The sequence below is a fragment of the Anomaloglossus baeobatrachus genome, chromosome 2, assembly GCF_048569485.1.
Source record: "Anomaloglossus baeobatrachus isolate aAnoBae1 chromosome 2, aAnoBae1.hap1, whole genome shotgun sequence".
Lineage (NCBI taxonomy): Eukaryota > Metazoa > Chordata > Amphibia > Anura > Aromobatidae > Anomaloglossus > Anomaloglossus baeobatrachus.
The window spans coordinates 692108579-692131269 of NC_134354.1; the positions used below are offsets into that span (position 1 = coordinate 692108579).

Sequence of the window (22691 nt, forward strand, 5' to 3'; positions counted from 1 at the left end):
TTTGTTTCTTTGAGAACTTTAAAAAAAAAACAATGCTTCAGTGTTTGATCATTTAGAATTTTTGGTGGGATCTGGTGCTAATTGAGATCTCTTGTAATACGATTATTACAGATATGCCTCAATATGCAAAGACACAGCTGGTTTTGTGTTTTGCTATGAAGGCAGACTTGCACTCCCACAGGCCAACATATTGCTTAGTGTTTGAAACCTGCCCAGTGCCTGTACCTTCAACCCTGCTGCCGGGTGGAAATGAAATATAATCCTCCCGGCAGCGGCGGTTCAGTCATCACTCTGTGTGTGGAGAACAGCAGCTGTAACCACGCCCCCTGCACTGACTGACAGCTGATTCTAACGCAGAGCGGCTGTCAGTCAGTGTAAGGGGTGTGGTTACAGTCACGACTCCCGATACACTGAGAAGTGATAACCTGTGCTGGCGCCACACCCATGGCTGAAACCGGAATGCTGCAGAGAGGATTAAAGTTTGTACCCACCTAGCAGCGGGGTTCAATGTGCAGGGACTGGGCAGGTTTGAAACGCTATTAACCTGCAGATTAACCCCATATCTGCAGGCTAATAGCGATTTTACACATGACAGGTACTGTTTACGTTCCTTGACAAAATTTTGGTTTATAAAATTAATAAAGCTGTGGACGACCCTCTTACAGCAAATGATAAAACCTATGTCTGGTGTTTTCTTCGTTAAAAGGAACCTGTCAGGTCCTTTATGCACCCAAAACCATGAGCGGTTCTGAGTCGATATTTCTAATCCCTCCCTAGCAGTCCCAGCCTATAGTAGCATAGATAAAGGGATCTTTAGAAAAAAATATTTCTAAAGATCCTTTATGATATAGTCACAATGGCGTTATTTCACTTGGCTAGTCGGTCCTCTTAGCATGCAAGCATGCCCCTCTGGGCGTACTAACAGGTGTCACTCCCTCACCGGAGTCTGCTCCTGCGATTTCTGCTTCGGTCACCAGGCACCGCTCTATTCCTGCCATGAACAGTGCTGGTGATAGGAAAGGATTCGGTGCCAGTGGCTCTGGTGGTCGCAGGCTCCACCCATACACTATGCTGGGTTTCCCTGGGACCTGCAGGACCATTGGCTGACTATAGGTGGCATGTGTCTTCCAGCTGAAGTTACCACCATTCAGCTACAGCCAATGGGAAGACACCACACTCTTCTAATTCCCCCTCTTATCTGCTGGTCACTGCCAGAGATAGTTTTCTATTCTTTCTAGTATCTAGTTCCTGTTCTGTTCTAGCTATTGATCCCTGTGTTGACCTGTGCCTGCTCATTGACTACGCTCCTGCCTGCCGTTTTTGTACCTTTATGCCATCTCCAGATTTGATCTCTGCTTGATTTCCTAACTACGCTCCTGCCTGCCGATTTTGTCCCTTTTTGTGCCTCCTGGTTTGAACCCTGACTGACGACCGCTCTTTCCTATATTGCAGCCTTCCATAGGCAGCGATCTCCTGGACCTTGTGTAATTCCAAATCCCTGTATAGGGGTTAAAGAGTTTCAGGGTTCTTGAGATCCTGATGACTTGGTGACTAGCCCTAGTCTGTCCATGACAGCCATCCTGAGACTGTGGTTGTGGCGCCCCTGACCTGGTAAGGCACCACTGAGTACTGCACCCATGCTGGGGACAGTACAATACAGGTAATCCAGAAGGCTGACCGGGGTGTGGAACACAGGCGCATAGTGATCAGGTCTCACACATGTACCCATGAGAGGACCCCTGGGGATCCCAGGAGGGGGAAAAGCCTTCACCTTCACTGGAATAGTGGAGGGGGCCAAAAGCCTCCATCTCCTCTCAAGGGGTGTGGTAAGAGAGTCTGGTTGCTAGGTGGCGTAGGCAAGAACAGGAGAGGAGGGGCAGTGAGCCAGAGCAGTGTAGAGTCCAGGGAGCTCGAGTGAGGAGCAGATCCCTGGGGCTGTGCAGTCTGACAGCGCCCGCGCAGTGGCTACTGACGGGGGAGAACGGTCAACTAGGAGGGCTACCCGAAATCCATCTTCAGCTAAAGAGAGAGCACGGAGTGGGAAGTAAGGAGACTGCTAGAGAGTACCAGGCCCAAACGGGCGGCAGATCCCGAAGCGGAGATAGATCCAGCTTTCTTTTGCTAAACCTGCCGGTGTGGGGCTCTCAAAGCCCACGCCACAACACTACAAAAGCCGCAGCCACGTAGCCACAGTTAGGGCCCATAGGTCACAGGAGGCAAGCAGCTGGAGTGGCCTGGTCCAGGCGACAAGCAAACGGCAACCGAAGGGGAGAGAGGCTGCAGCATCTTCCCTGGGTGACCCCCATAGGGACTCAAAGTCGGGGTTACCCCAAACCACCAAGGGCTAAGGAAGGCGAGTTAGTAGTCACCCTCACAAGTCAGCCTGAAGGACACCTGGTTCCCACTTGGTTCATCCCAGCTACGCCCGGGTCACTCACCCTGCCATCAACTGTGAGTAAAAACCCTGAAAGACATCCTGCCTGTGTTGAGTCATTCTGCGCCTTGTAGTTCTACACATCTACACAGGGCCCTGGGGCTTGCCTCACTCTCAGGGGGCTATTCCAACTAACTGCACTCACCATCAGCCCCAGGCGTCCCTCAACCTGCAGTGGCGGTCCCCCCCCACTGACCGCAATACTGAGAGTGGCGTCACGACAAGAAGAAGATCTCCTACCTGTGACAAGATCCAGCTGAGTGGAGTCCCTGAAGGTAATGCACCGACACAACACCTGCGGGGCTTCACATCTGGCGTCACGAACAGGATAAGGACTAGACCTGTTCAGACAGGTGACCATGTGCCTGGGCGGTCCGCTTGAAAAATTGGAAGCGCCGCCATATTGCCACCATGAAAAGCGCGCTGAAAAACAACAGCAGCCCGCGCTGGAAGAAGTTACCGCCCACGAAGAGGTGTGGCTACCCAGAGATCCCCTGCAGAGTTCTGACCTCGCTTGTGAAGAGAGCGGAAGCGTCCAGAGACGGCGGGAAGGAAAGAGAGCCACAAGCCTGCTGCTGCAGAGAGAAGAAATGGAGTCCGGACGTGGATACCCAGAACCAGGCTCTGCTGCCTGGTGGTGCCGGGAGCTTGCTATCTTCTGCGATCAGCTGGAGGCCAGGATAATGCGACAGCTCAGAGAGGAACGCATGGAGCTTCTGGAGATGGCTGCGGCGGTTCGGACCTACGAGGAGGGAGCCGCGCGACGCCTGCCAGATCGAGCGGCGACGACTCAGATCCCGATGGTGCCACCGATGGGTGAGTCCAGAGTTGCCCCGGCCAGCGCAAGTGCTCCGACCCCTGCTGCTACGACCGCGGTCCCAGAAGAGGCGCCTGGCGCGGCGACGCTGAGCGAGGCCGCAGCCACGCTAGGTGCGGCCCGCCAAATCCAGGCCGCCGCAGCGACACCCCGCCTGGCCCGCAAAGGTCCGACTGCCACGGCGATACTCATCCGTGCCGCAGGTGTGACGCTGACCCAGGCTGCCACCCTGCTGAGCCCAGTCCGCCAAGACCCCACCGCAGCAGCGACGCTCGTCCGAGCCGCAAGTGAGATGCTGAACCAGGCCGCAGCCCCGCCAGGTGCGGCCCGTCAAGCCCCGATCACTGCAGCGATGCCCAGCTCCACCTGCACGGACCCCATCGAGGATGCGACGCCAATTCAGACCGCGGCTGCAATGCCCAGTCCGGCCCGCCAAGAACTGGCCGCAACAGCGACGCAGATCCAGGCCGCCGCCACGCCAGGCTCGGCCCGCCAAGACCAGGCCGCCGCCATACAGGGCGCGGCCCGCCAAGACCAGGCCGCCGCCATGCCAGGCGCGGCCCGCCAAGACCAGGCCGCCGCAGCGATGCCCTGCGCGGCCCGCCAAGAAAAGACTACATCACCATTTACCCCGGCCTGCAAGGCCAGAGCAGACACCGCTCCCCAGTCTAAGGAGGTCCCTGCAAGGAAATCCCTGATAGGTGAAGACCCCGCGTACTGGCAGCTAAAGGCTGACATGGAGGCCAAGTTTCCACAGGAGATGGTGGACCAGTACATGCTCCCTCCGCACACCCCTAAGGCAACCCCGGCGGCAACCACGCCGAAGAGTCCACCGCCTGGGCCAGCTGAGGAACACTCATCCCTAGCGCTGCCACGACCAGAGTGCAGCGAAGAACTAAGGGGGAGAGGAGGGCAAGAAGCTGAGGAGTTGCCCCCGGAGCCAGCAGCAGTGCTAGTCCCAGAGCCGGAGATGCTGCCATATTCCCGCTGGGACGAGGAAGACCTGACACCTCCTGCTGACGAAGAAGACCTGCCCAACCGCCCTACCTGGGAGCTTGTAAGCTGCACTTCGCAGAATCCAGCCCGCAAGACACAGCGCCGCAGCAGAACTCAGTTTTCCCCTGCACCGCCATCCCCAGAGCAGAGAGATGACATCACGGCCAGAGACCTACAAGAAAAAAGGTTCCTGAGAAGAGCCAAAGCACAGGTCCGAGGACCCCTTTGCAGAGGAGTAGTGGAGGACTTCAGCCTCAAGTCAGGATACGGGTTCATCGTAGCACCTGGTATCAAAGAAGGCATTTTTGTCAATAGGAGAGATGTGAGAGCTAATCTGCCCAGAGGACACCCTGGCAGAAACTTAAAGATGGGAGACTCCGTACAGTTCACCATGCACCAAGGAGAAAGAGGCTGGTACGCGCTAGATGTAGTACCATGTCCCAAAGAAGAAAGGAAAGACAGTAATAAAGAAAGAAAAGACCAAAGACCTAATGATGAGACAACTACAGATGAGGAAAAAGGTCAAGAAAGCAACAGGTGCCGCAGCCCTACAGGCCCAAGCCCTGGTGAAGAGGAGTCTGCATAAGTTCAAGTAAAGTACAGCATAGAAGTTACCAGTTTGGAAAAAGGTTGTTTTGCAACGTTTTAAAGTTCAAGAATGTGCCCACATAAACTATTGTGAGAAATAAACCTTAAGGCTATGAACTGGCTATAGCCACAAACTCTCGCAGTGTAAATAGTTACACCAAAAGGGCACCACCACCACCAGAGTCAGCCTGTTTAGGGGCTTGGCTCGTCTGCAACCAGGAGGGGCCCGTCCGTATATAGGGCCTTGGCTCCCCTGCGACCAGAGAGCATGCCTGTTTATGGGGCCTGGCTCTCCACCACAAAGAGGGTACCTGGTCAGCACCAACTGTGGAGGCCGCCTCTACATCCTGCCAGAAGTGGCTGAAGGCGCGGGTCCACCAGGCCAGGTATACCCTGAAGACCACCAGACCATGAAAGCCGCCTCTACATCCTGCCAGAAGTGGCTGAAGTCGCGGCCAACGTGAAAGGGTTTTGGGTGGGTTAACGGACTTGTGGGTGGAGGGTGGTGATGTATGGTACCTGGTGCTTTTAAATGTTTTACATGTTTTAATGTTTTATGCATTTTAAAATGTTGTCTTGCAGCCCGAGGACGTGCTGGTGATAACTAAGGGGGAATGTGGCGCCCCTGACCTGGTCAGGCACCACTGAGTACTGCACCCATGCTGGGGACAGTACAATACAGGTAATCCAGAAGGCTGACCGGGGTGTGGAACACAGGCGCATAGTGATCAGGTCTCACACATGTACCCATGAGAGGACCCCTGGGGATCCCAGGAGGGGGAAAAGCCTTCACCTTCACTGGAATAGTGGAGGGGGCCAAAAGCCTCCATCTCCTCTCAAGGGGTGTGGTAAGAGAGTCTGGTTGCTAGGTGGCGTAGGCAAGAACAGGAGAGGAGGGGCAGTGAGCCAGAGCAGTGTAGAGTCCAGGGAGCTCGAGTGAGGAGCAGATCCCTGGGGCTGTGCAGTCTGACAGCGCCCGCGCAGTGGCTACTGACGGGGGAGAACGGTCAACTAGGAGGGCTACCCGAAATCCATCTTCAGCTAAAGAGAGAGCACGGAGTGGGAAGTAAGGAGACTGCTAGAGAGTACCAGGCCCAAACGGGCGGCAGATCCCGAAGCGGAGATAGATCCAGCTTTCTTTTGCTAAACCTGCCGGTGTGGGGCTCTCAAAGCCCACGCCACAACACTACAAAAGCCGCAGCCACGTAGCCACAGTTAGGGCCCATAGGTCACAGGAGGCAAGCAGCTGGAGTGGCCTGGTCCAGGCGACAAGCAAACGGCAACCGAAGGGGAGAGAGGCTGCAGCATCTTCCCTGGGTGACCCCCATAGGGACTCAAAGTCGGGGTTACCCCAAACCACCAAGGGCTAAGGAAGGCGAGTTAGTAGTCACCCTCACAAGTCAGCCTGAAGGACACCTGGTTCCCACTTGGTTCATCCCAGCTACGCCCGGGTCACTCACCCTGCCATCAACTGTGAGTAAAAACCCTGAAAGACATCCTGCCTGTGTTGAGTCATTCTGCGCCTTGTAGTTCTACACATCTACACAGGGCCCTGGGGCTTGCCTCACACTCAGGGGGCTATTCCAACTAACTGCACTCACCATCAGCCCCAGGCGTCCCTCAACCTGCAGTGGCGGTCCCCCCCCCACTGACCGCAATACTGAGAGTGGCGTCACGACAAGAAGAAGATCTCCTACCTGTGACAAGATCCAGCTGAGTGGAGTCCCTGAAGGTAATGCACCGACACAACACCTGCGGGGCTTCACATGGTCAAGGGCAGACGCTACAACTTGCTAATGAATGTGCAGCATCAGAGGTATGGTCACTCTCACCTCTCATGGTCGCTCTCACCATGCGCACTATGAAGCCAGGTGTACACGTCCCGGCTTCAAACTGGTGTATGGGGGTTGACTGGAAGTCCGAAGGCTACTGATCAAGCGCACTGAGACAAAAACCAGTAGTGGCGGCAGAGGTGAGCCCGACCATGCCTCTGATGCTGCTCATTCATTAGCATGTTAGCACACCCACAGGGGCGAGCTCACATGCTAAGGGGGCCAACTAGTCAAGGGAACTAACACCCTTGCGACTAGTCACTGGCTTTATTAGCATATAATAAAGGATCTTTAGAAATACTTTTTCTAGAGATCCATTTATCTATGCTACTATAGGGCGTAACTGCTGGCGAGGGATTAGAAATATGCACTCAGAACCGCTCTGTTCTGGGGGTATACAGGACCTGACAGGTTCCCTTTAAGGTTACATGAATGGCTAGGTCTGCTATCACGAAAGCATAGTGTTCACTATACCTGCCAGCAGTCTGGCTTTTCCCCTCCTGACTTGATTGACATGTCTTTTTCTATATGTAAATAGAGAAAAGGATGTAAATTAAGCCAAGTCAGGTAAAGAAAAGTGCACAAAAGATTCAGATTATAAACAGCTTTAAAAGGGAATCTGTTACCAGGTTTGTGCTTCCCCATCTGAGAGCAGCATAACATAGAGACAGAGACCCTGAATCCAGCGTTGTGTCACTTACTGAGCTGTTTGCTGTCATTCTGGTAAAATGATTATTTTATCTGCTGCAGATCTAGCAGTTATACAGAGCTCATAAATATGCTGGACTACCTGCAGCTCACCAAGTAGTCCTCAATGATAAAATCACTGATTAAGCAGCAGTAGATTATCAAAACTACACTAAGCAGTCCAGTAAGTGACACATCGCTGGAATCAGGATCTCTGCCCCTACATTATGCTGCGCTCAGATTAGGTTGTAAAAACCTGGTGACAGATTCCCTTTAAGGGATTGTTCCATAACAACATTTATCATCTATCCAAAGTATAGCTGATAAATGTATTGCTGGTGGTCTGGCTGCAGAGACCGCCACCATTCTGGACAACAGGAAGACCCCTGTACGAATAGAGTAAATATGTGCAACCAACACCCCTGTAAACAGTTGGTGGACCAGTGGTTGCACATGCCCACTACTGCTCCATGTAGAATAAGGGTGGCGCCCTGGACAAGCCAGGGGCCACAGAGCACAACACCACACACACCACACTCCCAGCAGGCACACCGAAGTCAGACACAAAACCCTTGTTGCCTTCCTCCAGGGGCTGATGTCCACACCAGGGGGGTGGGCCAGGCGGTTGGCCCCGCCCACCGAGGATTTCACAGTCCTGGAGGCGGGAAAAGTAGAGGAGATCAGCTAGGGAAGTGAAAGTGGAAGGAAGGAGAGTAGTAGTGGAGCAACTAACTGACAGCGTCCGGATGTGTGGCCCGGGCGGTACAGCAAGGTTGGCAGACGGTGGTGACCGTCTGCAGGAGTAACCGATTGGAGTCTACCGTAAGGACCGTGGACGGGCGGTGGCCCGGCGGTACCGGACCGGTACACAAAGAGAAGTCAGCACCATCTGGCAGGGGCTTACGGACCCCGGCAAGGCTAGGAGTCGCCGTGAATTTGCCAAATTCGTTAGTGAAAGGAACCTCCTGGGTTTCCCAACAGCCAAGTCCCGACAGAAGGCAACAGTCCAACCAAGTGAGGGAGACACCGCCACCGCCAAGGCAACCGTTTCTCAGGGCCAGCGCCTGCGGGCAAAAAGGAGCTCCTCCGGCTCATATCCAAGCTGGGGAGCGGGTTACCGGTGGGAACCCATTGGAACCATCTACCGTACCTAGGTGCAGGGAAAGGCAGTCACCATCAACCTGCCGGGAGAAAACAACACCGCAGCCGTCTGTGGGACCCGTCCATCCAGCCGTGTGTTTTACCGAGAACTGTGTCCTCATCATTGGCTGAGTGAGTACCACCGTGCCGTGCGACACAGCGCTGCCCCCGCGACCCTGCACCTCTCCAGGCCCCGTAACCCGCCTGACATCCATCCCTACCCCATCACCGGGCCCCGGGACAACCAACCCCCTACCCACGGAGGGGAGAACTAACATCAAAGCTGCTCCCTGTCACCGCTCCCGGGATCCCCGTCCAGAGCAGCGGTGGTGTCACTAACTTCACCACAACCGTGGGTGGCGTCACGGACAATAATCAAAACCCCCACAATCAATCTCCCCTTTTCACTCACGGGCGAGGAGCGCCGCTCGAGTCCCCAGGATCCGGCCTACCGCTCGAGCCACCACAGAGCAGCGGCAGCAGCGGCCGGACCCGAGCAGTGGGAGAGCGCAGCGCCCCCTCCTCCGCCCGCGACATAAGCAATCTTATATTTATCTACAAACTGGCCATAACAGGCTATTTTAGGCTGAAATATGATCTTACGTTTGCCGTATGTCAACATGAAAGCTGTATACAATTAAAATTATCGGGATATGCACCAGTCCAATTTTTAAGGTGATATACAACCCTGAGGTCATCTCTGTAGCTGGCAGCGTGCGCCCATGGTATTTATTGTAGAATATGGAGTTTGAACATAATAGCTTCTGAAGAGAAGCAGAGACGTCTAGGTTAAGTGATAACTCTAATCTCCAATGTTTGGTTGAGCAAAACGACTGGAAGGACCCAGGTCCAGAGGCCACGTCAGCAGTCCGTGGCTTGATGCAACAGTGTCCTGCTCATCAGAAGAGACACCCAGAATGCCGGCAGATAGTAGGGCGTTCACAGTGCTCTGGGCCGGCAGTGGCAGGCTACTGATGTGGCCACTGAACCAGGGTCTTGTAAGTCTTTTTGCTCAACTCTACTAGACATAGAAGTTATAGTAAATAACAATGGCAGATGATCCTGCTAATTCGCTGCTCTTAAGGTGGTGTCACACACAACGACGACGACAACGACGTCGCTGCTAAGTCACCATTTTCTGTAACGTAGCAGCGACGTCTCGTCGCTGTCGCTGTGTGTGGCATCCAGCAACGAACTGGCCCCTGCTGTGAGGTCACCGGTAAGTTGCTGAATGTCCTGCTTCATATTTTCCCGCTGTGAAGCACACATCGCTGTGTGTGACAGCGAGAGCGCGACGAACTGAAGCGAGCAGGGAGCAGGGAGCCGGCGTCCGGCAGCTGCGGTAAGCTGTAGCCATGGTAAACATCAGGTAACCAAGAAGCCCTTTCCTTGGTTACCCGATATTTACCTTAGTTACTAGAGTCCGCCGCTCTCACGCTGCCAGTGCCGGTTCCCTGCTCCCTGCACACGTAGCTAGAGTACACATCGGGTAATTAACCCTATGTGTACTCTGGCTAGGAGTGCAGGGAACAGGGAGCCGGCACTGGCAGCGTGAGAGCGGCGGACGCTAGTAACTAAGGTAAATATCGGGTAACCAAGAGAAGTGCTTTTGTCACGGGCGGAGGAGGGGACGCTGCGCTCACCCACTGCTCGGGTCCGGCTGCTGCTGCTCGGTGGTGGCTCGAACGGTGGGCCGGATCCCGGGGACTCGAGCGGCGTTCCTCGCCCGTGAGTGAAAGGGGGTGGTTTGGTTTAGGGATATTGTCCGTGACGCCACCCACGGTTGTGGTGAGATTGGTGACACCACCGCTGCTCTGGACGGGGATCCCGGGAGCGATGACGGGGAGCAGCTTGGATGTTGGTTCTCCCCTCCGTAGGTAGGAGGTTGGTTGTCCCGGGGCCCGGTGAGGGGGTAGGGATGGATGGCAGGCGGGTTACGGGGCCTGGTGAGGTGCAGGGTCGCGGGGGCAGCGCTGTGCCGCACGGCACGGTGGTACTCACTCAGCCAATGACGAATACAAAGTCTCCGGTAAAACAAACGGCTGGATGGACGGGTCCCACAGACGTCTGCGGCGTTTCTCCTCCCGGCAGGTTGATGGTGACTGCCTTTCCCTGCACCTGTGTTTTGTTACGGTTCCAATGGCTTCCCACTGGTAACCCGCTCCCCAGCTTGGATGGATGCTGAGGGAGCCCCTTTTGCCCGCAGGCGCTGGCCCTGGGAACTGTAGCCTTGGCGGTGACTGTGTTTCCATCTACGGTTTGAGCGGTTGCCTTCAATCAGGTCTTGACTGCTGGGAAACCCCGGAGGTTCCCTTCGCTAACGGATTTGACAAATTCAACGGCGACTCCTAGCCTTGTCGGGGTCCGTAAGCCCTGCCGGATGGTGCTGGCTTCTCTTTACTCTCTGATCCAGTACCGCCGGGCCACCGCCCGTCCACGGTCCATACGGTTTGCTCCAATTAGCCTCTCCTGCAGACGGTCACCACCGTCTGCCAACCTTGCTATTCCGTCCGGGCCACACACCCGGACCGCCTTCAGACTGCTCCTCTACCACCTCACTCTCTCTAACTGATCTGAACTACTTCCTTTTCCCGCCTCCAGGACTGTGAACTCCTCGGTGGGTGGGACCAACCGCCTGGCCCACCCCCTGGTGTGGACATCAGCCCCTGGACTGGAAGAAGGCAACAAGGATTTTGTGTTTGGCTTCGGTGTGCCTAACCTGGGTGTGGGGTGTGTTGGTGTAGTTCTGTGACGACCTGGCTTGTCCAGGGCGCCACACTTTCCTTGGTTACCCGATATTTACCTTAGTTACGCTTCCACGCGTCGCTGGGGGTGGTCACTGGTCGTTGGTGAGATCTGCCTGTTTGACAGCTCACCAGCGACCATGTAACGACGCAGCAGCGATCCTGATAAGGTCAGATCGCTGGTCGTGATCGCTGCTGCGTCGCTATGTGTGACACCACCTTTAGAAAAGGGAACCCGGCCCTGGTTGATCCCATTTTCTTTGCTATTGTGTTGTAATATTCTCCAAAGAGACGATAAACAAGAGAGGGAACAAAACACAGAATCATTTATTCCATCAAGGCAAAACCTAAAACCTTAATAGGGTCTCCCTTACCTATGAGCCCCCTCTTCTATACAGTATATACAGCTAACAACAAAATTATTAAGAAGAAACATGGATTTATTTACCTCCAAAAATGGTAAAAAGGCAGAACATGACCGGATAAAAGAAACCAAGAGACAACGTCAAAACGTATTCATGTGCAGAGGCGGACATGAGAAACACAGACAGCATCACAACTGTGCGGAAACGTTTCTTCATCAGCTGAAAAAGCAGAATATTTCACATGATGAGTGCAGACTCAGCCCTCCAGACTTTCCTAATCATCCTATGATATAATCCTTACCCATAGGAGATCCTGGTAGACATAATAATACAACCAGTCATGGACGACCACATTCCACGTACGATAGTAGTTCGAGAAGGATGTGGAGTTCCACCAGTCCTGTAGAAAAAGAACAGCAGCTTTATTAATCTGCAATAGCATGCAACAACCACCATGGAAGAAGAAAAGCGTAGTCACCTTATAAAACATGCGATCTGCAAAGCGGAGCATCTCGGCAAAGGCGTTCAACCAACAATGCAAAAGTGCAAAGAAGGAGATCAGCAGCACAAAGGTGCCTGAAAAACAGAACAATGAAGGTAAAAAAAATCAACCCGAGCCACCAAAATGTCTATGGCTATGTTAACACACTGCATTTTTTGCTGAGTTTGTGAGGTCACAAAAATGCACCTAAATGCACGCATTTCCTTCTCCCAGCAAAGTCTATGAGAGTTCTATGTCGCTGTCCGCACTGGGCATCTTTTTTTGGCTGCATCTTGGCTGCGTTTTTGAAGATGCGGCATGTCAATTCTTTTTGCGTTTTTCCAGCGTTTTTGAGCCCTCCAGGCAATAGATTTGACTGAAAAAACGCATTAAGCAAAATACGGTAAAACCGCGGCAAAACCAGGGCCAAAAACGCTGCCTCTTTGTGGTCAGCAAAGATGCACTGTGTGAAGATAGCCTACGAATCTGCTGTATATTACACTGTATGATGTTCACTATGTGTCCATTTCTTATTGTATTCATCAATCATCATCATATTATTATTAACTACTTATATCATCGCACAATAAGATCTTCTTGGTTTATTGTCCTGTCCCAGAACCATGAAATGTAACCTAATTAAAATCAGATTTTATGTGAAATTATCATTTATTTTTTTCTTCTTGGCCATTTTTATATTTGAAGAGGTGGTTCACGCATATTTATTATTTTCCACAACAATATTATGTTGAGAAACAAGGTTTTTCACAAATATTTTGTGTTGCCAATAGTGCCTGTGAGAGGCGCTATTGCTTTTCACTCTTCCCCATCGCCTAACCCCCGGGCTCTGTGACCTCTGGTGTCCAGTGATATAACGTCAACTTCTTGCTCACCTGAGATCACCACCGCCAGCCCCAGTCTTCATGGCTCCTGCTTGCGCGCTCTGCAGTGAAGGAGGAGGGAGCAGTGAGTGCTGCGCTGTAACGCGGAGCTGTGACGAGCGGGGAAACTCCACCCACAGCTCAGTGACTCACAAAGACTGGGGCCTGCTGTGGTAATGTCAGGTGAGCAGGAAGTTGACGTGACATCACTGGATCTCTGAGGTCATGGAGCTCGGGGAGGGGGGGTCAGGCAATGGGAAAGAGCGGACTGCAATAGCGCCTCTCACAGGCACTATTGCCAACACAAGGTATTTGAGAGAAATATTGTTTCTCAACATAATATCATTGTGGCCAATAATTAATATTGGTGAACCACCCCTTTAATATCCTGTTTTATAATTAAAATAAAATTAGAAATACAGAAACAATGTATAAAAATTTTAAATCATCCCATTAAACATAAAGAATTATAAAAAGATAAAACATTTTGTATTGTAGTGTCCACAAAAGAGTCCAAGCTATCAAAAAGAAAATTTCAACAATACGTTAAACACCAAAAAAAAAGAAATCAAAGAATTGGAACAGCAGAATTGCCAGTTTTTGGATGTCAAGCAAAACACCCCCACCCTTAACAAAAAAAAGTATAAAGCACCCAAAATGTCATACATCTGTATCGCACCAATATGGAGAATCATACCACAAGGTGGTTATTGCTATGTGACGCCCTGGACTAGCCAGGTAGTCACAGATAGACCCCCCCACTACACCTGTCCCCCAATAAGGTGTCATCAGCCAAACTTTAAAACCTAGTCACCTCTCTCAGTGCTTTATGGACCCACCAGGGGGCGGAGCCAGGTGGTTGGCCACACCCACCGAGGAGTCCAGAGAGCCTGAGGCAGGAAAACAGTGAGTTGGAGGGAGAGTAGTTGGAGTTGCAGTTGTAGAGAGTGGAAGCAGGCCTGTGCCCAGGTCTGCAGCAGTCTATCAGGTGCCTGGGTTGGAGCCCTGGTACCTTGGCTAGGAGGCAAACAGTGGCCTTAGCCTGCAGGAGCCGGGAAGACTGCTTGGTGGAACCGTGGTGGACTGGGACAGGGTAGTGGCCCGCCGGTACCAACCCGGGGAACCGAGTCGGAAACCGGAGCACACAGGGGGGTACTCAGACCCTGAAACGAGGTCCAGAATCCACTAGACTGAGTTAGTTGACTTATTGCGGTCAGGACTATAGTTCCTTTCCCACCCAAGTCCCAACTGAAGACAACAGCCCACCGAGGGGGGTAGAAAGCCACCGCACAGGCAGAGAGATCCCACGGGCCAACGTCTGCGGGCAAAAGGCCTCTCCCGACATCTACCAAGCCGGGGAGCAGACTCCTGATGCTGAAGCACAGGCAGCCCAAGTACACAACACAGTGCAGGAGAAAGGCCAAGACCACCGAACTGGGTGGGGGACCAGACGCAGCCGGCTGCGGGCACCGACCACCATCAACTTGGTTAACCAGGGACTTGTGTGTGTCAATAACCGTGAGTACAACAGTGCCATCCGGCCGCGCACCGCCCTGCACCGCCCTGCACTGCCCAGCTATCCCAAACGGGTCCCGGGGCCATCATCTCTACCCACGGAGGGGTTAACATCAAACTGCACTACCATCTCCCCCGGGGTGCCCAGTAATCGCAGCGGTGGTGACCAACTTCACTACAACCCGTGGGTGGCATTACAAACTCAAACACGGCTCCGGCCGTGCACCTACCTACCCCCCCATCCAAAAGCGCCAGCACCCCCTTTCAGAGCGAAGTGACCCCGGGTCCAGAGGTGCTCGAGCCACCCACCAACGAGTCCGAATCCGAGCGGCTCGGCTGCAGTCGAGCGCGGGGCGGTACACATCTCTTCTGGCATCACAAACAGGATACTTACCTATTCCCTTACCTAGTGAAGTGCGCCTTGAAGTGAAGTCAGCGGTGATCTGTTGCGAAATTTTCACAGTCTGCCATCTTGCCGCCATCTTTTGGAGCGAAGATTTCCGCCAAAGTCTTCTTCCACGCAGAAAGGGCGCGAAAGCTGAAGCCCCGCCTGCTGAGAACGCGGCCGTGCAGAAAAGCGAGAGGTTGAAAAACAAAACTGACTGGCCGGAGAAAGGAAGGCCGCGAAAAGACCAAGGGGGGCTGGGTGAAGATTCAGCGACATGTGACCGAGCTGATAAAGGGCAGGGACTCCAGGACCCTACCACTCTTTTAGTTCCTGGATCCCGAGGAACAGGGGTGCCTTAGGCTGGCCACAATAGAAGGCCATTCTAAAATGTGCAGTTTTACAGTATTGGAAAGGTGGGGGTTTCAAAAAACCATTCAATATCTGGTGTGACAGACATTTGCCTCATGCAGTGCAATACATCTCCTTCTCGTAGAGATGATCAGCTTATTGATTGTGGCCTCTGCAGTGTTGTTTCACTCCTCTTCAATGGCTGTGCAAAGTTGCTGGATATTGTCAGGAACTTGAACACTGTCACATACGCTGATGCAGAGCATCCCATATAAGCTCAATGGGATGTTTTCAGATTCCAGGAATTGTGTACAGATCCTCCCAACATGGGGCTCTGCAAGATCATGCTGCAACATGAGGTGTTGGTCGTTGATGAACAGCACAAAAATGGGCCTCAGGATCTCATCACAGTACATCTATGCCTTCAAAATGGCATTAATAAAATGCACCTGTTTTCATGGTTTATAACAAAACATATGCCTGCCCATTCTATGACCCCACCACAACCATGGACCACTCGATTCACATTGACATCAGCAAACCTCTACAGGACGCCATACACACTGTCTGCCATCTGCCCTGTGCAGTGAACACCAGGATTCATCCATAAAGAGAACACCTCTCCAACGTGCCATATGCCATCAAATGTGAGCATTTGCCCACTCAAGTTGGTTACAATGACAAACTGCAGTCAGGTGGAGACCTCGATGAGGACGATGAGCAGTAAATGAGCTTCCCTGAGACAATTTCTGACAATTTATGCAGAAATACTTTTGTTCTATGGTTGCACAAGCTGTCCAGGTGACTGGTTTCTAGAGTTCAGCTCATAAACAGTGTAGTAAAGCACTGCCGGGCACTTCCGGTCATGCACAGTATGAAGTTGGGTGCACGCGTCCCGCCTTCAGAGAGATCCACTGCGTATGACTGGAAGTGTCGGGTATTCAGAAGCGTGGTCACAGTAAACACAGGTACCCGTGTCACCGCTAGTGATGCTGAATTGATAGCATGTTAGTACGTCCCTGTGGGTGTACTAACAGGCTAAGAGTGCGGACTAGTCAAGAGATATAACACCCTTAGGACTAGTCCCTGGCCTCATTAGGATAACATAAAAGATCTTTAGAAATACTTTTTCTAAAGATCCCTTTATATATGCTACTAGATACAAGGATGGTTAGGCAGGGATTAGCAATATGTACCTAGAACTGCTCGTGGTTCTCGGTGCATATTCCACTTGGAAGGTTCCCTTTAAATTAAACTAGCCAGCCTAGGCTCAATATTCTTTTTTGACAGTATTAAATTTAACCTTAACACCACATCTTTGCATCCAGTTTCATACATTGGAAAAAAACACAATTTTTGTCTATATGACTCTTCGGAATTCGACCAAGCCAGATCACCAAAATAATAATATTGAAAAAGGATGCTACATTTTTTAGGTTGCTTTTCATCAAAAACTCCAAAATGCCTGCAGCCAATTACTGAATGATCTAAAGTACTCATTTCCTATCATCATCATCTACAGTTAAGCTGGGTTTACACACTGCAACATCGCAAACGACATCGCTGTAACGTCACCGGTTTTGTGACGTTACAGCGACCTCCCCAGCGACATTGCAGTGTGTGAAACCTATCAGCGACCTGGCCCCTGCTGTGAAGTTGTGATCGCTACAAATCGTTCAGGACCATTCCTAGGTTCTTTGTTTCCCGCTGTGCAGCATGCATCGCTACAAAGTTTCAGTGTGTGAAGACTTTGCAGCGACTCCGCGGCTCTGTCTGTGTAGCGTCCTGATTAGCGGTCACCGGTGAAGGATTCACCGGTGACTGCTAATCCCCCGAGTGACTGAAGTGTCCCCCCCTCTCTCATAATCACCGATCCCCGATCCCCAGCGCTGCACGGCGTTCACTCTGCTCCAGCGGCTTTTCCTATTTTGAAAAAGCCGGCCGCTCATTAAACAATCTCGTATTCCCTGCTTTCCCCGCCCACCGGCAAATGTGATTGGTTGCAGTGAGACACGCCCACACGCTGAGTGACAGCTGTGTCACTGCACCCAATCACAGCAGCCGGTGGGCGTGTCTATACTGTGCAGTAAAATAAATAAATAAATAATTAAAAAATCCGGCGTGCGGTTCCCCCTATTTTAATACCAGCCAGATAAAGCCATACGGCTGCAGGCTGGTATTCTCAGGATGGGGAGCCCCACGTTATGGGGAGCCCCCCAGCCTAACAATATCAGCCAACAGCCGCCCAGAATTGCCGCATACATTATATGCGACAGTTCTGGGACTGTACCCGGCTCTTCCCGATTTGCTCTGGTGCGTTGGCAAATCGGGGTAATAAGGAGTTATTGGCAGCCCATAGCTGCCAATAAGTCCTAGATTAATCATGTCAGGCGTCTCCCCGAGATTCCTTCCATGATTAATCTGTAAATTACAGTTAAAAAACACACACACCCGAAAAATCCTTTATTAGAAATAAAAAACACTAACAAATTCCCTCATTACCAATTTATTACCCACAACAAAGCCTTCCTTGTCCGGCGTAATCCACGGTCCTCCGACGTCGCATCCAGCTCTGCTGCATGCAGGTGACAGGAGCTGCAGAATACACAGCCGCTCCGGTCACCTGCACGCAGCTAATGAAGAGAGCCGTGTGATCGGCTGAGCCGTCACTGAGGTTACCTGGATCCAGCCAGCGGTGGATGCAGCGGTGGCCGCGGGTAACCTCAGTGACAGTTCAGCTGATCGCGCTACTCACCGCCGCTCCGGTCAGCTCCACGCAGCAAATGAGGTGAGTAGCGCGATCAGCTGAGCTGTCACTGAGGTTCCCCGCGGCCACCGCTGGATCCAGGTAACCTCAGTGACAGCTCAGCCGATCACACGGCTCTCTTCATTAGCTGCGTGCAGGTGACCGGAGCAGCTGTGTATTCTGCAGCTCCTGTCACCTGCATGCAGCAGAGCTGGATGCGACGTCGGAGGACCGTGGATTACGCCGGACAAGGAAGGCTTTGTTGTGGGTAATAAATTGGTAATGAGGGAATTTGTTAGTGTTTTTTATTTCTAATAAAGGATTTTTCGGGTGTGTGTGTTTTTTAACTGTAATTTACAGATTAATCATGGAAGGAATCTCGGGGAGACGCCTGACATGATTAATCTAGGACTTATTGGCAGCTATTGGCTGCCAATAACTCCTTATTACCCTGATTTGCCAACGCACCAGGGCAAATCGGGAAGAGCCGGGTACAGTCCCAGAACTGTCGCATCTAATGTATGCGGCAATTCTGGGCGGCTGATGACTGATATTGTTAGGCTGGGGGGCTCCCCATAACGTGGGGCTCCCCATCCTGAGAATACCAGCCTGCAGCCGTATGGCTTTATCTGGCTGGTATTAAAATAGGGGGAACCGCACGCCGGATTTTTTAATTATTTATTTATTTATTTTACTGCACAGTATAGACACGCCCACCGGCTGCTGTGATTGGGTGCAGTGACACAGGTGTCACTCAGCGTGTGGGCGTGTCTCACTGCAACCAATCACATTTGCCGGTGGGCGGGGAAAGCAGGGAATACGAGATTGTTTAATGAGCGGCCGGCTTTTTCAAAAAAGGAAAAGCCGCCGGAGCAGTGTGAACGCCGTGCAGCGCCGGTGATCGGGGATCGGTGAGTATGAGAGAGGGGGGGAAATCACCAGCAAATGAGGTGAGTAACGCGATCAGCTGAACTGTCACTGAGGTTACCCGCGGCCACCGCTGGATCCACCGCTGGATCCAGGTAACCTCAGTGACAGCTCAGCCGATCACACGGCTCTCTTCATTAGCTGCGTGCAGGTGACAGGAACGGCTGTGTCTTCTGCTGCTCCTGTCACCTGCATGCAGCAGAGCTGGATGCGACGTTGGAGGACCGTGGATTACGCCGGACAAGGAGGGCTTTGTTGTGGGTAATAAATTGGTAATGAGGGAATGTGTTTGTGTTTTTTATTTCTAATAAAGGATTTTTCGGGTGTGTGTTTTTTAACTGTAATTTACAGATTAATCATGGAAGGTATCTCGGGGTGACGCCTGACATGATTAATCTTGGACTTATTGGCAGCTATGGGCTGCCAATAACTCCTTATTACCCCGATTTGCCAACGCACCAGGGCAAATCGGGAAGAGCCGGGTACAGTCCCAGATCTGTCGCATCTAATGAATGCGGCAATTCTGGGCGTCTGCTGGCTGATATTGTTAGGCTGGGGGGCTCCCCATAACGTGGGGCTCCCCATCCTGAGAATACCAGCCTGCAGCCGTATGGCTTTATCTGGCTGGTATTAAAATAGGGGGAACCGCACGCCGGATTTTTTAATTATTTATTTATTTATTTTACTGCACAGTATAGACACGCCCACCGGCTGCTGTGATTGGGTGCAGTGACACAGCTGTCACTCAGCGTGTGGGCGTGTCTCACTGCAACCAATCACATTTGCCGGTGGGCGGGGAAAGCAGGGAATACGAGATTGTTTAATGAGCGGCCGGCTTTTTCAAAAAAGGAAAAGCCGCCGGAGCAGTGTGAACGCCGTGCAGCGCCGGTGATCGGGGATCGGTGAGTATGAGAGAGGGGGGGAAATCACCAGCAAATGAGGTGAGTAACGCGATCAGCTGAACTGTCACTGAGGTTACCCGCGGCCACCGCTGGATCCACCGCTGGATCCAGGTAACCTAAGTGACAGCTCAGCCGATCACACGGCTCTCTTCATTAGCTGCGTGCAGGTGACAGGAACGGCTGTGTCTTCTGCTGCTCCTGTCACCTGCATGCAGCAGAGCTGGATGCGACATTGGAGGACCGTGGATTACGCCGGACAAGGAGGGCTTTGTTGTGGGTAATAAATTGGTAATGAGGGAATGTGGTTGTGTTTTTTATTTCTAATAAAGGATTTTTCGGGTGTGTGTTTTTTAACTGTAATTTACAGATTAATCATGGAAGGTACCTCGGGGTGACGCCTGACATGATTAATCTTGGACTTATTGGCAGCTATGGGCTGCCAATAACTCCTTATTACCCCGATTTGCCAACGCACCAGGGCAAATCGGGAAGAGCCGGGTACAGTCCCAGATCTGTCGCATCTAATGAATGCGGCAATTCTGGGCGTCTGCTGGCTGATATTGTTAGGCTGGGGGGCTCCCCATAACGTGGGGCTCCCCATCCTGAGAATACCAGCCTGCAGCCGTATGGCTTTATCTGGCTGGTATTAAAATAGGGGGGGACCGCACGCCGGATTTTTTAATTATTTATTTATTTACATGGCACACAGAGCCGCGCGGCATTAAATGAAGTCGGGTGAAGTTCACCTGCTGTCCCCAACGACCAGCTAGTCGCTCTGCAGGTCCGGATCGCTGTTAGGTCGTTGGCCAGGTCTGCCTGTTTGACCGCTCACCAGAGACTTTGTAGCGATCCCGGCTAGGTTGAGATCGCAGGTTGGATCGCTAGAAAGTCTCAGTGTGTAAACCCAGCATTAGGTCCAGAAATATTTGGACAGTGACACAAGTTTTGTTATTTTAGCTGTTTACAAAAACATGTTCAGAAATACAATTATATATATAATATGGGCTGAAAGTGCACACTCCCAGCTGCAATATGAGAGTTTTCACATCCAAATCGGAGAAAGGGTTTAGGAATCATAGCTCTGTAATGCATAGCCTCCTCTTTTTCAAGGGACCAAAAGTAATTGGACAAGGGACTCTAAGGGCTGCAATTAACTCTGAAGGCGTCTCCCTCGTTAACCTGTAATCAATGAAGTAGTTAAAAGGTCTGGGGTTGATTACAGGTGTGTGGTTTTGCATTTCGAAGCTGTTGCTGTGACCAGACAACATGCGGTCTAAGGAACTCTCAATTGAGGTGAAGCAGAACATCCTGAGGCTGAAAAAAAAGAAAAAATCCATGAGAGAGATAGCAGACATGCTTGGAGTAGCAAAATCAACAGTCGGGTACATTCTGAGAAAAAAGGAATTGACTGGTGAGCTTGGGAACTCAAAAAGGCCTGGGCGTCCACGGATGACAACAGTGGTGGATGATCGCCGCATACTTTCTTTGGTGAAGAAGAACCCGTTCACAACATCAACTGAAGTCCAGAACACTCTCAGTGAAGTAGGTGTATCTGTCTCTAAGTCAACAGTAAAGAGAAGACTCCATGAAAGTAAATACAAAGGGTTCACATCTAGATGCAAACCATTCATCAATTCCAAAAATAGACAGGCCAGAGTTAAATTTGCTGAAAAACACCTCATGAAGCCAGCTCAGTTCTGGAAAAGTATTCTATGGACAGATGAGACCAAGATCAACCTGTACCAGAATGATGGGAAGAAAAAAGTTTGGAGAAGAAAGGGAACGGCACATGATCCAAGGCACACCACATCCTCTGTAAAACATGGTGGAGGCAACGTGATGGCATGGGCATGCATGGCTTTCAATGGCACTGGGTCACTTGTGTTTATTGATGACATAACAGCAGACAAGAGTAGCCGGATGAATTCTGAAGTGTACCGGGATATACTTTCAGCCCAGATTCAGCCAAATGCCGCAAAGTTGATCGGACGGCGCTTCATAGTACAGATGGACAATGACCCCAAGCATACAGCCAAAGCTGCCCAGGAGTTCATGAGTGCAAAAAAGTGGAACATTCTGCAATAGCCAAGTCAATCACCAGATCTTAACCCAATTGATCATGCATTTCACTTGCTCAAATCCAGACTTAAAACGGAAAGACCCACAAACAAGCAAGACCTGAAGGCTGCGGCTGTAAAGGCCTGGCAAAGCATTAAGAAGGAGGAAACCCAGCGTTTGGTGATGTCCATGGGTTCCAGACTTAAGGCAGTGATTGCCTCCAAAGGATTCGCAACAAAATATTGAAAATAAAAATTTTTTTTTTGGGTTTGGTTTATTTGTCCAATTACTTTTGACCTCCTAAAATGTGGAGTGTTTGTAAAGAAATGTGTACAATTCCTACAATTTCTATCAGATATTTTTGTTCAAACCTTCAAATTAAACGTTACAATCTGCACTTGAATTCTGTTGTAGAGGTTTCATTTCAAATCCAATGTGGTGGCATGCAGAGCCCAACTCGCGAAAATTGTGTCACTGTCCAAATATTTCTGGACCTAACTGTATTTTGTCATTCCTCTTATACCATTTAAGTTGTAAGTGACTGTCTGCTGAAATTGTTCTCTGTGTGAAATTGGGGATTTGTCTGGCTAGTTGTGTTTTCTGACGCTGGATTTTCAGAGTAAATTGTGTAGACCTGGTACGGTTGATTGGTAATAAGTGGCAGACTTAAATTTCATAAAGCCCGGACAAGGTATATGCCCTTGCTACAGATTGCGGGCTAGCCGTCTTCTGAGTAGTGGGAAAAGGCCAATCAAGGTCCTGGTTGGGTGTCCCCCTGAGTGGAGACGGTGTTAGGTACTGTCTCAGGAATCACAACCGGTCGGAAAATTCCCCAACAAATG

General features: G+C 51.3%; 1 protein-coding gene across 7 annotated transcripts in view; it reads right to left on the reverse strand.

Annotated features, from left to right (window-relative positions):
- Positions 1–22691, reverse strand: part of SOAT2 (sterol O-acyltransferase 2) — a 170387-nt gene that overhangs the window by 22170 nt on the left and 125526 nt on the right. For 6 of the 7 annotated variants that reach the window (XM_075337221.1, XM_075337222.1, XM_075337224.1 and 3 more), the window contains 3 exons: positions 12082–12179; positions 11905–12003; positions 11687–11822 (listed from right to left, as the gene is read on the reverse strand). In XM_075337221.1, coding sequence (XP_075193336.1) covers positions 11687–11822; positions 11905–12003; positions 12082–12179 — 333 coding nt within the window. Of the gene's footprint in view, positions 1–7141; positions 7192–11686; positions 11823–11904; positions 12004–12081; positions 12180–22691 lie in introns of all 7 variants that reach the window. The other variant, XM_075337225.1, reaches the window with a different exon arrangement.